Source organism: Bactrocera neohumeralis, chromosome 5 (assembly GCF_024586455.1).
Source record: "Bactrocera neohumeralis isolate Rockhampton chromosome 5, APGP_CSIRO_Bneo_wtdbg2-racon-allhic-juicebox.fasta_v2, whole genome shotgun sequence".
Lineage (NCBI taxonomy): Eukaryota > Metazoa > Arthropoda > Insecta > Diptera > Tephritidae > Bactrocera > Bactrocera neohumeralis.
The window spans coordinates 10,542,989-10,561,607 of NC_065922.1; the positions used below are offsets into that span (position 1 = coordinate 10,542,989).

Sequence of the window (18,619 nt, forward strand, 5' to 3'; positions counted from 1 at the left end):
TGGATTATTGCGGCCTTCTGACATCTAAGAGTGACATTCATCAGAATGGCCTGGTGGAGTGACACTCATCAGAAATGGCTGACGCCCCTTTAAAGCCCTGGCAGGCCTGAGGGTATGTTCCTCATTCGTCGTTGTTAAGTAGGCATGGTAGATGTAAGTTGAGACGACTCCTTCATTGCGCTGGTCGGCTCTGAACGTATAGCCTTATAAGGCCTCGCCTTCGCCTCGTTACTAAGGCAACCTTAAAGAAGATTACTTTTTCGGGAAACAGATATCGGCTCTGAGTTAAGACCGGTTGTGCATGGACAAAAATAAACATACAAACGTTGACAGAAATATGACGAACTTAGCTTTCTTACTTATTAAATCTTTATTTTCATTTTACTTAACCAAAATTAGAAAACTTGAAACGAAATAGCTGTTATACCTATCAGTCAGTTTTGTTTGGAAAAAATAAGTATATATCGAAGTAAACACATAGGCTAACGTAATAACATAAAGTCTTGCGGTATTTTTATTGAATTTTTTTTTATTGAAATTGAAATGAATTTTTGATGACTCATGCCCAGCTCCTGACTGATGCTACGGCTGATACTATGCCGGTCTCTTTCGACCAATTCAGCGATTTTATCGCAATTTTCGACGCCAGGCCTTCCGGAGCGTGGCACATCTTCGACCACCTCTACACCAGAACGAAAACGTGGAAACCATCGTTGTGCGATGGAAATGGAAACTGTATCGGGTCCATACACCGCACAAATTTTATTGGCGGCTTGAGATGCATTTTTGCCTTTATCGTAGCAGTACTGTAAAATATGCCGTATTTTCTCTTCATTTTGCTCCATGTTTGCGACGCTATAACTCACGAACGACTTAAAAGAAACGACAATCAATCAAACACGTGTTAGTGCGTGAAATGAGCTTTCCAAAAAGGTATAGCATGACCCGATGCGACGAATAAAACTAGAACTACGCGCTTTCAGCGCCAACTAGCGAAAATACCGCATGATTTTTTTGACAACCTATTATTAAAACACTCCTTGTATGAGCATTTCTTTCATAACTTTCCATGTGGCAATATCTTTTTAAGGACCAGCTACTATCATATGGTGATCTCAACATCTTGACACTATTCTTCCGTCACTTTTAGTTGCTGGTTGCACAGCTCTGTCTTTTCTCACTATAATTTCCAAAATTATCCGATAATGTATCCGGATGATTACGGAGGTAGTCTTATTTGAGTATCAAACCAAATTTGTGTCTAAAGACTGACGGTTTGTCAGCATATTTCACACAATTTCTTCATAAATTGCTACTTATTGGTTAGCTATGAGATTTTCTACTATCAACACTAAACTCTTTCACGATTCACCCATTAATTTGATAATATCTGTATCTTTCAGTAACTGATATATAAAATGTTCCACCTCTCAGCTTTTTCGTACTTAGTTCAGAATTTTTTTACAAATGTCATAAGAACAATATCATGCCTCTGCTAATTTAGTCACGTATTAAAAAATTGAACTCATTTTGAGAAAATAACTTTGGTGTAGATCTTCACGCTCTTATTCACATCGCATAATTTTTGCGTATTTTAGGTAAGGAGTCTGTGAGTGGGGATCACGTGATGTTTGTATGCCCGAAAAAGATGCGCTGAGCCCTAATCTGACTGAAAAAAATTTTTAACTAAAACGAGAATATTAATCCAAATATTTAATATGCACTTATCATAAAAATAGGAGCACATTCAGTATTGTCATGAAAGAAATCGTAATCTGGACACAGAAAAGCATCAAAATTAGCTAAGGTATCCAGGCAACACACTTTTTTTGTTTTTGTAGAGCTGTGTTATATCTGTAATTATCTTCTTTGTTTCCATATAATAAAAATATTCGATAATGGCTTCGGAAATTTCGCGTTCTTCAACAACAATTTTCAGAAGATTTCAAAAAAATTCATAAAACTTGATTTATGATGGATACCTCAGGCCACTTCTTTCCTATTTCACACTTCTTCTTCTCATTATACGCTCATTTTATTTACCAATCCCCCTTTTTAAGCAGCAAAAATTAACCTCAATTATCTTCCAAAAAATAATCTCGTGATTTTAAATGCAATTGACTTTATTTACAAAAATGTACAAATGTATGCATGTAAGTGCGTGAAAATATTTATGCTTACATTTAGTTGTTCATTCTTCACTTAAGCTTAAATACACATTTGGGAGAAATACTTGTACACAACACAACACTTTCGTTTGCTACTGAGTTTCACAGCTCCTTTGAAAGATTTACCACTTCCAACCGCCGCCACCACCGCCCGATGACCAACCACTGCTGCCGCCTGATGGCCAACCGCCGCCATAACCGCCACTACCGCCGCCGCTGCTAATCTTCCAAACGCCACCTCCGCTGCCACCTCCACCACCAAGTGACCAGCCGCCACCGCCACCGCCACCGGATTTCCAACCACCGCCGCCGCCACCACCCGACTTCCAGCCGCTGCTACCGCCACCACCGAGACCCGATTTCCAACCAGATAGTGCTTGCGCCCAGCCGCCACTACCGCCGCCGCCATGACCGTAACCACCCGAGCCGCCGAGGCTGCTTATTTTCCAACCACCGCCGCTGCCGCCACCACCACCACTCGACCAACCGCTGCTGTAGCTAGACTTGCCCGGCCAGCCACCGCCACCGCCACCTCCAGACCAACCACCACCCGAAGAGCGCCAGCCGCTGCCGCCGCCGCTGCTATAAGAGGACTTGCTGGGCCACAAGGATATACTACCGCCACCGCCACCACTCCAACCACCACCGCCGCCGCCTGAACTCCAGCCGCGACTACCGCCACCTCCACCGGAGCTCCAGCCGCCGCCACCGCCGCCGCCCAGATAGCCGGCCATGGCGACGGCGCACAAGCTGAGCAACACTAAGCAGACGCGTTGCATTTCGTAAAGGATTTCGTAAGCACTGTTTGTCGCTTCTAACGAACACTTGCTCTTTGTAGCACTTTGCACCGTTTTGTTGTTGCAGGTACAACTGTTGTCACCTGAGGTTCTGCCACAACTAATCCTCCACAGCTTTGAGACACAACTATTTATATGCGCGTGCGCCAAAGTAAAGCGCTTACATGAATTATTATTCCTTATTGTTGTAGCAATGGTTTATGCTATTGTTGTTGTTACGGCTGTTGTTGTTGCTTTTGAAAATGCTGCAAATACGAATTCTATTCTTATAAAATGGCACAATTGAGCCAACCGAAGCCAACTGAAATGTTTAAACGACGACAACAACAACAATAAGACGCCTAAATATGGTGACCATGCACAACAATAACAACAAAAATTGATTAGTGAATTCTCTGCAGTTGCTAGCAGTGCAATTAATGGCCAACGCCGCCAGACCCCGCGCCCAGCGGAAAACGCACCAGCGCTTAAGCGTTTCTCCACGCCAACTCTCGTGCGCCGCAGCACACACACACACACACACTTGTACTATACATTTTCCGAACAAATTGAGCATCAAGCGCGCTCGCTTACATTTCAGCGTCTTTTGTTGCGGTTATGCTTACTGCTCGAGTCTTTGCTGGCGCTTTGTTGTTTCTGTTGTTGCCGCGTTATTGTTATTATCATTGCGAACCGCTTGACGGTAGCACATAGCGCACGGCCGCCAGCACAGCAACACCATCATTGCCACCTCCAACGAATTTTGGCCAAATTATTTTGTCTTCTTCTTTTTTGCTGCTTGCTGCTCTTCAACAGCTGACGCTCGGCGTTGACATATCCGTTCATTTGCACAACTTTGCCACAGCGACCGCCAGCAGTGTCCTCGAGTTTAGGCCGCAAACATGCAGCAGCTGCTCGTTGACTTTGTTGCTCTCATGCGCGCATGCGCACACATTGACCCTCAACCCGGCGACTCGCCGCAAGAATCTTCACGCGAATAGCCACAGCGCTAAGCGTTTGGTCAATTACACTGTGAAACAGTGAGCTTGAGATCTGATCTGAGATAACGAAGAAGCGAGGATTATATTTGATTGAGATGATAAGCAGTTACACCTATCTAGTGGTTCAGACTCGATAGACTAATATATATACTATTATGGAAAATGTTATTCAGAAATACGTTTATTCTTGAGTTAAGAGTATTTTTGAATTAAAGTCCTTGGAAGGAATAAGGGAAGGACGCAGTTTTCTAGTAGATGTGCCTTTTTAGGTTTAAAAGGAGAAAAGAATGGACCCTAGCGATATTGAAAATTTCGAAATATTTATAGCTGTATTATCAGAGAAGTAAATTAAAGTACGAAATTAAATTCCCATACGACTAAAAAATATGTCGGAAGAAAAAGTAGAATAAATTTTTTGGATTGGCTTTAATGCTATATCTATGAAGACTGTTCTTTTCTTGAGATCGCTATGCAAAGATTCTTAAATAATACTATCAGCATCTAGACAAATTTTTCAACACCTACGTGAACAGGCAAGCAACAATCAAGGCAATAATCTCGTTTCGTATATCGGCCAGAAGTGTCTTGGGAAGCAGAGCAGTGTTAGAGAGAGTCGCCAGCAACAAGCGACTTTAATTCCACTGGGTGCTAAGTCACAAAGGCAGCTAGTGCAATGAAATAGTGGACGAGATTGGTAAAAGTGGTGTATAGATGCCATTCGATAACGTGACTGGTAAACCCATGCATTGTCTTACTGACGATCTGGACAGGAGCTTGTCAGGGAAGGTTAAAACGAGATGGAATGATCTACCGGTATGAAAAACTGCAAAAGTTCTGAGCAAGGCGATTGATCAGAAATAAGCGCACACTTTTCATACAAGCGGCTGTATAGCCTGATTGGATTATTTACTGGTCACAGTCTGGTGTGGCTGACAGATCGAGAAGAGTGTATCAAATATCAAGAGCAAAGCACCAGGAAAACAATGAAGCATCTCTAGTATGCTTATACCGCATTAGCAAGCCAACGCATCAAACATTTGTAGGTCCCACGGTAAGAGCTGCTGGAAAATGTAACGAAAGTGAGGCGGCAGAATATATTGAAATTTGGGTCAAACGCTGGCAACCTGAAGGATGACTACTTCTTATGAACTACGAAAAGGCACTCTATCGGACATTGCTAAGCTTCGAAAACAGGTGTATTAGTGGCTCGTTAACCTACCAGACGAACCTAACCTTTTGCATCTTTCGACTTCAGTCAATAAGAAATACAGATTTTTCATCGAAGTTTATTAATGAATATAAATCAAGCTCGAAATATAACGAATTAACATTTATATAAACAGGTGGCAGCCTCTCTCTAATTTGTTTTTAATTTTATTTTTCAGCAAAAACGTATTTTAGTAAATTAATATTTTATACACTAAAAAGTTTCACCATGAAAGTATAGTATATACAAAAATATTAATTAAATAGGTGGAAGCCTTGCTCTAATATATTTTCAAAAAAAGTTTTTCTCACCTTAAAAGTATTTTTATAAATCATAAAATTTCATCATAAAAATACATAAAAATTTTGAAATTTAAATCAAAAAGGTGGCAACCTCTCTATAATGTATTTGAAAAAATTGTTTTCTTACCTTAAAAGTATTTTTGCAGATTATAAAATTTTATCATAAAAATATGAACAATTTAAAAATAAAAAAATCAAAAAGGTGGCAGCCTTTTTATAATATATTTTCAAATTTATTTCTTACGATCAAAGTATTTTTGTAAATAAATAAGTTTATTATTAAATTTAAAATATCATGAATGTATTAACTGACAGGTGGCAACCCTCCTACAGTATATTTTCAAAACACACAATTTTTTCCTTAAAAGTATTTTTATAAATTATAAAATTTCACCAAAAATATATAGAAATTTAAATTAAAAAATTTAAGTCAAAAGGGTGGCAACCTTTCTATATTACATACATTTTCAAAAATAAATGTATTATCATAAAAGTATTTTTAAAGATTATAAAATTTCATCATAAAAATATATGAGAAAAATCATACATAATTTGAACAGGTGGCAGCCTTTCTCCAAAAAAACTTTTTTTTATTCTTACCTTAAAAGTATTTTTACGGATTATAAAATTTTATCATAAAAAAATGAACAATTTAAAAATAAAAAATCAAAAAGGTGGCAGCCTTTTTATAGTATATTTTCAAAAAAGTCTTTTTATAAATAAATAAATAAGCTTATTATAAACTGTAAAATCTCATAACGAAAATATATAAAAATTTATTAACTGACAGGTGGCAAGCCTCCTTCAATATATCTCAAAAAATAAGAATTTTTCAATATATCTCCAAAAAATAATATTTTTTCAACGCACTTCACCATTTTGTAATAAAATTCTAATAAATTTAAAAAAAAAAATCCAACATATTTCCCTTTTGTTGCATAGTCTCAAGAGCATCTCACACATACACACACACATGAGCAAACAATATTGCTTTCCGTTTCACACACGAAAATGCTAATGGGCAAACCGAAAAATTTAAAATGAATTTATTGGCGCGTAATTTTTAAAAGCTTTGCTTCGCAAAGCAAAGCTCAGCTAATTGACCATGTCATATGGCACCACAACAGACAATAGTTGCTCGCACACATGCTTGTCAAGTGCACAAAGTAACACACACACGCACACATGTAAGCGTTCGCGGTAATTGTTTTGCTAAATTTATATGTTTTATAGCAAATTGTGAGTTTTATATGTGGAATAAGCTCAAGTGCAGTGGAAATGCTAAATTAACCACAACAAAAAAAAAACAAATAAATAAATGAAAAAAATTTAAAAAATAAAGAAAAAAAATAAGAATTAAACTACGAAAAAAAAAAAAAATTAGAAAAAAAAATTTATAAAAAATTTCAGCAAATGCGCTTCACTTGGCGAACGCTCTCTAAGCACACACACTTACCTAAGAACATATGCTTGTAACATAAGAACACTTCAGTTGTGTGTAGGTATGCTGTTAAGGCATGTAAGCAATTTGTTTTATGTTAAGTTCCATTTAATTACATTTATTTGCGTTTAATGACACCTCGCTGCGGATAATAAATCATTTGCCCAGTTGCCCTGCAACGTTCTAATTACACGCTGCATTGCACGCTTTCAAAGCAAACATAGGCGATACAGTGTGGATGTGTGTGAGTGTGTGTGTGGGTGCATAAAAAGTGAAGAGCACATTTTTATTAATGACTTCGTTAATTATAAGTCTCATACTTTTTATGTACATTTATGTGTACATACATAGTACATAAGCACCTCGCCAATTGATTTTTTTTCATAAAAGTTAAATATAGGAATGAATGGAGACCTAAGCGCTCACTTAGGAGTTTTTATTTCAAAGATCAAGATATAAAATTTTATTTCAATTCGGGGTGGAAATTTTTTTAATTTCAATATGTGGCAACCCTGCTCAAAAATACTTTCAACATAAATCTGTCATACATTCACTTGTTATCCCTATTAAATTAAAAAATTTCTAATGTGTTTTTCTACAAATTTTATGTAACAAAATTTTTTATAGATCTGGCAAGCCTGCTTTAACTTATTTTTAATTACAAGCGTTCTTAAACCTTTTTAAATTGATAATGATATTGTAATATTCGTATTATATAATAATTAATTTATTTTCATATAAAAATTTAACAGGTGGCAACTATTCTTCAATTTCTTCATTTTTAACTATACAAATTTAAAAAGTGTAAAGAATATTTACTTTGATGTGCATATAATAATATTATCGTACCGTTTTCGTTTAATTAAATTGTTTAATTAGGTGGCAACTCCAAACACATTTGCAACTTTAGGCTTTAGCTGCAGTTTGTTGCTTGTTTTAGCATTATGTTGTCTTATTGTTTTTTTTTTTTTGTAAAAATTTTAAACAAGGTGGCAACATACATATGTACCTCTAAAACTGTTTGCTAATATTATCGTATCAATTTCATTTATTAAAATTTTTCAATTTGGTGGCAACCCAAAACACATTTGCTTCTTTAGACTTCCGTAAATATCTGCAGTTTGATGCTTGTTAGAGTCTTATTGTTTTTTTTTCTTTTTGTAAAATTTTCAAACAGGTGGCAACGTATGTATTTCTAATACATATTTCCCTCATTATAGTATTTTCAATCCATTTAGTTTCAAGTTTATATCGCAACAATTCGTTTACCTTTTTAATTTAATTTGATTAAATTTTTCAAAAGTATGGCAACCTCGTTTTTCAAAAAATATTTTAAACATAAAGTTTTATTTTCGTACTTTTTAATATCTTAAATCACTACAGTTTGATCCTTATTATAGTCTGTCTTTATCTTACTAATTTACTTTATGTAAATTTCAAACAGGTGGCAACGTACTTCTAGTACTATATACATATTTCCTTTATTATGCTTTCTTTAATCCGTTTAGTTTCAAGTGTATATCGTAACCATTCTTTTATCATATCAATTTAATTTGATTAAATTTTTCGAAAGGATGGCAACCCTTTTTATTTTTTTAACTATTCGTTTTTTTTTTAACTCAGCACTTTCATCGTTATCATAATATTACCTAATTTTAATGATTTTCTTTATATAAAATATTCAAACAGGTGGCAACGTTTTTCTAAAACATATTTTCACCATTTTTTTCAATCCATTTAGATTCAAGTTTACATCGTAACAATTCGTTTATCTTATCAATTTTTACCTTTACCTTCTTAATTTAATTTGATAAAAAAATTCGAAAGGTTGGCAACCTTTTTTTTTTTTTTGATTATTCGTTTTTTTTAAGTCAGTAGTTTGATAGTTATCTTGGTATGACCTTATCTTATTGAGTTTCTTTAAAATTTTCAAATAGGTGGCAACGTTTTTCTAAAACATATATTCAACATTATGTTTTTTTCAAACCGTTTATATTCAAGTGTATATCGTAACAAATCGTTTATCTTATCAATTTAGCTTGATTAAATTTTCGAAATGGTGGCAAACTTTGTTTATTTTTTTAATTTTAAGGATTTTGGGCTTGATTCTCGTCACAGTGATATTTAGCTTTATGCGTTTTATTTATCTAAAATTTTCCAACAGGTGTCAACCTTTCAAAAATTTAAAAAAAAAAAGTATATAAACAAATCTGCGCTTTATATCTACATACATATGTATATAAATATGTATTTACGAATTTAAGTGTTTTATGTTATTATTTTTACCAAAGACTTTGTTTTCCTTATTTTTCAGCGACCTTATTCAGCTACTGAAAAATAACTGGAACAAAAAATATGGTGAGTAAACTTTAATATATTACAAATGTAAATACATATACCGTACTTTTAAAAATATATATATATATTATACGTATATATTTTTTTAAAAACATTTTTACTCGCTTATATAATTCTAAACCGCAGTTCCTTAACTTTTATGGCCTCAAACGGCCGAGCGCAAATAACTCGGCCACTTCACGCTAATATTTATGTCTTATTTAAAGCAGAAGTTCAAAAAATCCATGGAAAATTAATTCATTCGAGTGCTAAAAACATATTTGTCTTTCTATAACTAGCAACTCATCGCTATTAATAGAAGTCACTTAAGAATTGCGCGCCGTAAAAATATAATTAATCTTCACTGACCACAATTACTACAATTGCGCTGGCCATGAAACACATACAGACACACTCATGCATTTCGTTGTGATGAAGCGGCATATTAGCATAGTAAAACACCATAAATATGCATAGACTCTTGTTGCATGTAAACAAAGTGGCAAATTTGGCACAAGAAGCAACAACTCGGCGCTAACATAACTTGGACTTGCATATTTTAGGCTCGTTGTATTAATTTTTCTAAAGAAGCGCTAAGTTTATGTTGATTAAAGCGCTGTTAATGGCGCTTGGTAGGCGAGGCTTTGGTTAAAAACACTGTTAATCATTTCATTTTAAGAAGAAAAATATACATGCTGATATATACATTATTACATATTTTTAATTGATAAAGCTTGCAGCTTAAGTCTTTTGTTTCAAGCCATATGCAATGCTTAGCTGTTTTATATGTCCGCTTGCTCGGGTTCGTTTCCTAAGTCTTTAGTATATACTTCCTGACCAAGGCTCCTTCGAGACTCTTTAAATTCATTCCTAAACTGTTAAGTACAAAATCGTGTCCTGAAGCTTTTAAGAGATTACATTCATTGCTCAATTTCAATTTTTTTATTTATATCGAATTTATTCATATGATTTGAGCATATTCTTCGAAATTTGAATTTTTCAAAGACTTTTATCATAATTTCGATTATTTAATCCCTTCTGGTACACAAAAAGGTAATACTATTATTTCGCTCATAATAATAACAAATTTGGTTTTGAGATAATTTGGAGCAGAAAAATCTTAATTACCGCCAGACACCTTTTTTTTTTTGTAGGTCCTCCTGGAGATCTGAATTGCAAGTGAATATAACTGATTTAATATTTTATTTCTACCTTTGAACGGGTTGGTTTTTAAGTCGTTGTTGTTGTTGTTGTACCAGCAGAATCCTTCTTAAGTCGTCTAATTCGAACCTTGATGCAGTTTGTTTCAGAAGTCGTTTGTTTCCCTACTCTTGAGCGGGTTCGTTTCTTAGTATTTTCAACTGTGAGGACGATAGTTGGAAGTAGTTTTTTTGACAAATTAAAAAATTAGCGAAAAATCTACATTAATTTTGAGTAGCCGTCATTTTATGATATTTTTCTTTAATTTTTTAGCTTCTGAGATTTTTTTTTTTAATTTTTTAGCTTCTGAGATAGCGAAATTCGTACTAATCAGGCATCCATTACGGTTTTATTTTTGGTATGAATTTTGAAGAACTTTAATTCTTAAATTAAATTTTTATATTTAAAGAAGTTTGTTTCTTAAGTCTTTTGTAATATGCGCAGTGGGGTTTGTGTCTTAAGTCTTTTAAGTGAATAAATTGTTTGGTGATAGCTATTTTGGTAAATAACATCTTGTAAATTAGTGATAACTATTAGAAATTTTCAACCCATGTTTTTATTCATATTTTTTATTAGAACAATGGCAAAGTTTCCAACCACGAGTGAGTCTCATGACACCAAATATAGTCCTATATGTCGACATGTTAGGTCTTTCTAACTGTTGAACAAAACGACAGCAGTGATAGTGTTATCATTACACGAAGAAAGCGACGAAGAGCTCGGATAGATGGCGGTAGCGTAGAAAGTAGTACGGAAGGAAACGCACGACAACATGACAACGTATCATAAAGTGAAGTGAAGTGAAGTGGGAGGATATTACTTAATTGACAATATATATTCAAAGAATCAACAACATTTTAGAAATATATAGACGGGAAATTCAGAAAATATTTCATACCATATAAAAAAGTCGCTTTGGATGAAACGATTGTAAAATTGAAAGGCAGAATAGCATTCATCGCCTATAAATCGAACAAGCCAACAAAGTGGGGTAAACGCATATACGAGGTATGACAATTAAGTAATGAAACTGATTCCATAAAAACCGTATATTTGAAAATTATTCTACAACTCTGCCATCCCCTTCAAAGTAGTCCCCTTGGGCAGCTATACAGCGATTCCAGCGCGTTTTCCATGCTTCGTAACAATTCTGGAGCGCTTCGGCTGGAATGTCCGCGAGTACCCTCATCACGGCCGCCTGGATGTCCGTAATCGACTCAAAATGGGTTCTTTGACCACCGATTTTGTTTCAGGAAACAAAAAAAAGGCACAGGGTGACATGTCGGGCGAATAAGGCGGCTGTTGCAACACGGCGATCCCTTTAGAGGCCAAATACTGGCACACGCTGAGGGCGGTGTGGCATGGCGCGCTGTCGTGATGATGGATCCAGTTACGAGCGATGTCTGTTGACTCGTTTTCGCAATCTTTCGAGTACTTGGCAATAGTAGACTTGATTCACAGTTTTCCCCGGTGGAACGAATTCTTTGTGGACGATTCCACGGCTATCAAAAAAGGCAATAATCATCGTTTTCACCTTCGACTTGCTCATGCGAGCTTTTTACGGGCGGGGGGCGCGCGGAGACAACCATTGTGAGCTTTGGGACACCTGGGCACGACTAAGAGCACTATCACCATACACTCTTACAATTTTAGCGTACGTTTCCGAAGCTGTTTCGCCCAATCTGGCGCAAAATTTTATCGCGACGCGTTGCTCTTGATTTCGCTTTTCCATTTTCGTGACGAGCACTACAAACGCACGTCTACTCAACTTGACGCAGCAGGCGAACTAAACAAGCTAGAGCGATGGTACATATATCAATGGAGAGGGGAGGGATGCCGGGAAAAGAGAAAGGGAATTTCAAGGTCACAGGTTTACCACAAGCGTGGCAAACTTCCATACTACTTGTATGGCAGCAAAAACAACAATTCCGCTACATTTATACACGAAATAATTAGACAGAGTTCCTGGTGCAAAAGGATATCACATGTTCACTGACAGGTACTATACCAGCATCCTTTTGGCGGCAGAATTGCGAAAGATGAATTGTCATCTTACTGGCACTATAAACACCAATCGAAAAGGTGTACTGCCACAAATAAAAAACTAAAATTTTCACCAAATAAAACAGTTGTAGAAATATTACCATGCTCACGAATTGTTGTAAAACTCAAATACAATCTACTCACTGAACATTACGCGGTGGTAATGTCGCAACAGTAAATATCCCTGAAATGGTTTTAGAATATACGGCAAATATGACATATTGTTTCGTTGAAATGGTGGAGAAAACCATTTTTTGGTGGATTGAAAATGTGTTTTATAAACTTATACATCATTAATCGCACCTCAAAACATTAATTGACCAATTGAGGGACGATTGTCGTGTGTCAAGAACTCGCTCATCCACATCTTCTGCGGACAACATATTAGATAATAAATTACATATTCCAGATGTAAGGTGAAGAAAACTAGACTGTATAGTATGTTCTGATAAGAAAACATCTGGTGGCAAGCGATACACAAATAATTATTTATACTCGTATCAGTCTAATATCATTAAGGGGGAGCCTGTTTTAGAGGCTTCAAAAAATCTATATTTTCAAGGATTTTTTTGGAAAGGAAAGAAATGTCTGATTGAAATGAAACTTTTAGGATTTATTTTTATATATTTGAAGAGTCTTCTCAAATTTTTTTATTATTATACATTAGATATTCTTCATGTTTGAAGAAATTTACGGAGGCGCCTCGAGTGTGCAATTTCTTTGTGGCGGGCAAGACGCAGGTCGCAATTTTCATCTGAGACACAAAAACAAAAGAAATTTTTAATTTTCAATAATGTATGTAATTCCTAGGTGAACCAAAAAAATTCAACAAAAAGTGAAAAATTCAACAATTTTTCGCAGATCAAAAAAAAATGCATTACAAAAAAAAATTTACTTTAAATCGTTTAAAAACCGGATTAATGTTAACTTTCTTAAGGTATTTTAGGTTCACCTAGAAGAGAATTTAATTCCAAATACAACGCATTTTGATTCGTTTCGATACTTTTTTTTCTATCCTGCCCGCTAATTAAGAAAAATCGTAAAAATGAAAAACCGAGAAATAGCGCGTCAAAGTTTTCGCTTTCTCCCCAATCGCTCATATTTCTGCTAGACGCTCGGTCACTATTTCCCTTCTAGCTCCGAAAATATTTCGAATTCCCATCTAAAACTTTGGGGACATATTCTTAGATTATTTTTAAAGAGATTTAAGCAAAAAAAAATAATCGATTTTTTGAAGCTTCTAAAGCAGGCTCCCCCCTTAAAATACTTTACTTAGTTCTAAAATTATAATAAATGTAAATGCTTCTTTCTGCTGTAAAATGGCGCGGAGTAGCTGGTAGCCCATGTCCAAATTAGTGCGGAGTGCAAAGAGTTAATAGCGATTTTTTAACGAAATTGGCTTATGTTTTGAAGGAATTTTTGTTCACTAGACCTTATAATTACTAACCAAAAGATTTAAGCCCAATGTCTAGCCTTGAAAAAATATTTAAAATTTGTTCTCAAAATATTAAAAAACAATATTCTGACTTCATAAAATCTTATCCTAATCGTCTCTAGGCATACACCATGTACCAAAGGATATGATATAACGCCCTTATTCCAGTTTATTTTTAACTTCTAAAATATTTTAATTGTATTCAGCTCCCTTATTTCCATTTCAAAACATCATCTACAGCCACCAACTAAAAATAAGCACACTCATTGGTTTTTTAATTTTCCAAAATTTAATCGCCACTAAATTACTATACCATTCCGCACCTAATGACCCCGCAAAATAAACGCTTTTTACAAACTTATTACAAAAATTGTACGAAAACTCGCGGCCCGCACTGACTTTCAGTGTAATTATGCAGCCGTGCACTGGAGGCAACTGCGCATGCGCAGCCATTACAAAGACAACGCTTGCGCAAATGGCAACCTGCCATGACTGACGGGCTTCCCTATGATTATCAATTGAAAATGGCTCTTTCACAAACGCCCATCGAGGCCGGGTAGGGTCAAAGGCCAGGCAGCCGCCTAAATAGTTAGGTTAGTTGGGAAAAAATAATAAAATAGAAAATAAATGCATACCTAAGTAGGCGCACAAGCACATAATGCAAACGAAGTGCTGCGAATTGGAAGGCGCGTGCGCATGCGCCACGCCACACCGCCATTGATTGCTGCTGTTCAGCGCTGGCTGCCAGCGGTAGCTGTTGCTCGCTTGTCGTCAGCAATTTGCGCTTTAATTAAATTGAAGCTCGAAAATAAAAAAGGACAACAACAATGAATTTACGAAAATAAACTGAAAATTTCATAATGCAACCGAAAATAAATTGAAATACATAAAATGTAATGAAAATTCAATTGTCAGCTGAACACACACACACAAACCCTCAGGCACACACACACACACAAGCGTAGAAATACAGGAGCTTAATGCCAAGCGTAAATTTATAATTGACGCGACCGCACTGGCGCAGAACAGCAATTATGACTGTGTATGTATGTATTCGTGTGTGTGTATGTGTATTGAGACACGCGCTTCAGTTTCGTTTTGTTGCCGCCTGACAGCTGACACAGCAACAAGCCGCGTTGTTGGCTTATGACAGGTCGCTGATTGTGGTGAAGTCGCATAAAGCAGAAGTAATATTCAAAATAATTTAATTTGGTAGCAATATTGTGAAGAAACTATAATTAATGCACCTTGCTATGGCGACAGGCTCTTAATTTGCTACGGAATTATGAAAAATATACCATTTTTGGCAATAAATTGTCTAGGAAGTTGAAAGTGAAGATTTTTGGTAGCTATACTTTCGCTATAAGTTCATTTTGCCACACAAAAATTATTATTCAATAACGTTCACTTATCATTTTTGCATTTCTGGTGTATATTTCAGTGCGCATGCGCAACATTTTAGTCATATAACAGCGCCATTGAGTAGAGTTGCAGTAAAAAAGTATTGAAATATCATTTATATATATGTATATATCCAAAATTTGTCATCATTTCTCGTAGTAAGTGGTTGCTTCTATGCAAAGCTTCATAGCTATAAGCTTATGCTATAAACTTTTGCTATAGCTTTAAAGCTTGCATTTATACAATACTCATACTCGTATACCTGTATATCAGTAAATTAGTTATCTATCGAAATGATATTTTAAGCTTAATAAGTAGCAGTAAATCTATAAATATTCAGCGCGTCTTTTAATAAAAAGACAAGACAAAGCTTTATTTTAAAAACTCAAATAATGCTAAGCTCTATCACAACAGGGCTTTACAAATACAATTTTAGTAAATTCTTAATAATGTGGCGTATTAACAATACATTGCTAACAGCCTTTCTAAGTATTCAGCTGACATTTTAAGCGGTTAAGACTTAAGACTTAGACGAAGAATTTCTTTTTTTCAATTACAACTGTTTGAAAAAAAAGTCGAAAATCCAATTTTCAGTTTTCCTTCGTCCAAGTTCTAAGTTAAGGTAGGCACCGACATACCATTTTCTGCAGTCAGAGTGTCCCTGAATTTGAAAATTATCGTAGACTTATTGTTTCAAGAAATAAAATTATGTTAAAAAATATTTTTCAAATTCTTCAACCCAATTGAAAAGTCCCCGGTCTACCACAGTGATACACATTTTTTTTTGGCAAAATTCGTTTTATTTTTTTCACCCTTCAAGAGTGATACACTGATTATAGCTCAGTTTCGGTGATCACCTTTCATTTGACACCAATTTCTGCCCAACGAGCATTCTGTTGAGATCTAAGAACAAGAAATAGTCGCTGGAGGTCAGATCTGGAGATTACGGTGAATACGGAAGACATTCAAAGCTCAATTAGTGGATTTTTGCCATCGTTTTCACTGACTTCTGACACGGTGCATTGTGTTGGTGAAGCAGCATTTTTTTCTCCTAGATGCTGGCGTTTTTTGGTGATTTCATAGTAAAAACGGTCCAATAAAGTTTTATAGTAGTCGCTGTCGATGGTCCTTCCCTGTTCAATGTAATCAGTTAAAATTATTCCAAGCACATTAAAAAATACAGATGTCATAACCTTGCCAGCTGACTGTTGCGTTTTTCAACGCTTTGCAGTTGGTCCATCGTGTGCAGTATACTCGGATGACTGTCGATTGGTCTTCGGAGTGAAATGATGTAGCCATGTTGCATCCATTGTGTCATATCGAGGCAAAAACTCGTGTTCAAGCGTACTTGAACACCGCTCCGAATCATCAAATCGTCGTTGTTTGTGGTCAGAAGCGGCACCCTCTTTGCATAGAGCTTTCTCATAGCCAACTATTCGTGAATAATATGATGTATATGTTCAATTGATGTCTCTAGAGCTTCGGCAATCTTAAGCAATTTTACTTTATGGTCATTCAAAATTATTTTGTGGACTTTTTGCTGGTAACAATCTCTTTTGAACGCCCACTGCAATCACCGTGTTCGGAGCACATTTCAACAAATGCAAAAAATATATTTCATTCCCCTACTGAACAAATCTAAAGCCCCGTTGCGACTGATTGCCCTTATTACGAATTTGAATTTTAGTTCAAAATGTTCCATCATTTATAGTTATTTTTGTCATTATAGTAAATGGTTGTGGTTTGACCGTTACATCCCTTGACTACAATACAAAAAATCCTACGTGTTTGGAAGTTTTTACTATCATTTTACTAGCAACCCATAGTAAGAACCAGCCTCCAACATCTTCTTCTTCTTCTTCTTAATTGGCGTAGACACCGCTTACGCGATTATAGCCGAGTTAATAACAGCAGTCGTTTCTCCTTTTCGCTACGTGGCGCCAATTGGATATTCCAAGCGTAGCCAGGTCCTTCTCCACTTGATATCAATATCATCAGCATACGCCAGCAGCTGTACACTCTTATAAAAGATGGTACCTTCTCTATTAAGTTCTGCAGCTGGAACTATTTTCTCCAGAAGCAGGTTGAAAAAGTCACACGATAGGGAATCGCCTTGTCTGAAACCTCGTTTGGTATCGAACGGCTCGGAGAGGTCCTTCCTGATCCTGACGGAGCTTTTCGTGTTGCTCAGCGTCAGTTTACACAGCCGTATCAGTTTTGCGGGGATACCAAATTCAGACATTGCGGCATAGAGGCAGTTCCTTTTCGTGCTGTCGAAAGCAGCTTTGAAATCGACGAAGAGGTGGTGTGTGTCGATTCTCCTTTCATTCCTCATTCTTCCTTTAAGTATGCTCTGGGCATCGGTGACTAGATCACCTTTGGGGGTTCTACAAGAGTATGCTCCGGTCTTGAAACCTTCTGTAAGCCGCCGCATTTTTTTTGCGAGGTAGGCGGCCTGTTTTCTCTCCGCTGCGTCGCGGCACTCCTCGTCGTACCAGGTTTTCTTTTGCACTTTCCGAAAACCAATGGTTTCGGATGCAGCTGTACGTAAGGAGTTTGAAATGCCGTCCCACAGTTCCCTTATACCAAGTTGTTGATGAGTGCTCTCAGAGAGCAGGAGTGCAAGCCGAGTAGAAAATCGTTCGGCAGTCTGTTGTGATTGCAGCTTTTCGACGTCGAACCTTCCTTGTGTTTTTTGACGTGCGTTTTTTGCTGCACAGAGGCGGGTGCGAATCTTGGCTGCAACAAGATAGTAGTCCGAGTCGATGTTAGGACCTCGGAGCGCACGCACATCTAAAACACTGGAGACGTGTCTTCCATCTATCACAACATGATCGATCTGGTTGGTAGTTTTCCGATCCGGAGACAGCCAGGTGGCTTGATGAATCTCTTTGTGCTGGAATCTAGTACTACAGATAACCATATTTCGGGCCCCGGCGAAGTCGATCAGCCTCAACCCATTTGGGGATGTTTCCTCGTGGAAGCTGAATTTATCGACCGTAGTGCCAAAGATACCTTCTTTGCCCACCCTGGCGTTGAAGTCGCCAAACACGATTTTGACATCGTGGCGGGGGCATCTCTCATAAATGCGTTCCAAGCACTCATAAAAGGCATCTTTGGTCACATCGTCCTTCTCATCCGTCGGGGCGTGGGCGCAGATCAGCGATATGTTGAAGAATCTCGCTTTGATGCGGATTGTGGCTAGACGTTCATTCACCGGAGTGAATGATAGTACTCGGCGACGGAGTCTCTCTCCCACCACGAATCCCACACCAAACTTGCGCTCCTTTATATGGCCACTGTAGTAA

The 18,619-nt window shown here is 36.6% G+C and overlaps 1 protein-coding gene across 3 annotated transcripts in view; it reads left to right on the top strand.

Annotated features, from left to right (window-relative positions):
- LOC126759048 (anoctamin-1) overlaps positions 1 to 18,619 on the top strand; it is a 191,295-nt gene that overhangs the window by 69,451 nt on the left and 103,225 nt on the right. For all 3 annotated transcript variants that reach the window (XM_050473617.1, XM_050473612.1, XM_050473616.1), the window contains exon 2: positions 9,210 to 9,253. Coding sequence is in view for 2 of the 3 variants with exons in the window: in XM_050473612.1 (XP_050329569.1) it covers positions 9,210 to 9,253 (44 nt within the window). In the remaining variant the exon portion in view is untranslated. The remainder of the gene's footprint in view (positions 1 to 9,209; positions 9,254 to 18,619) is intronic.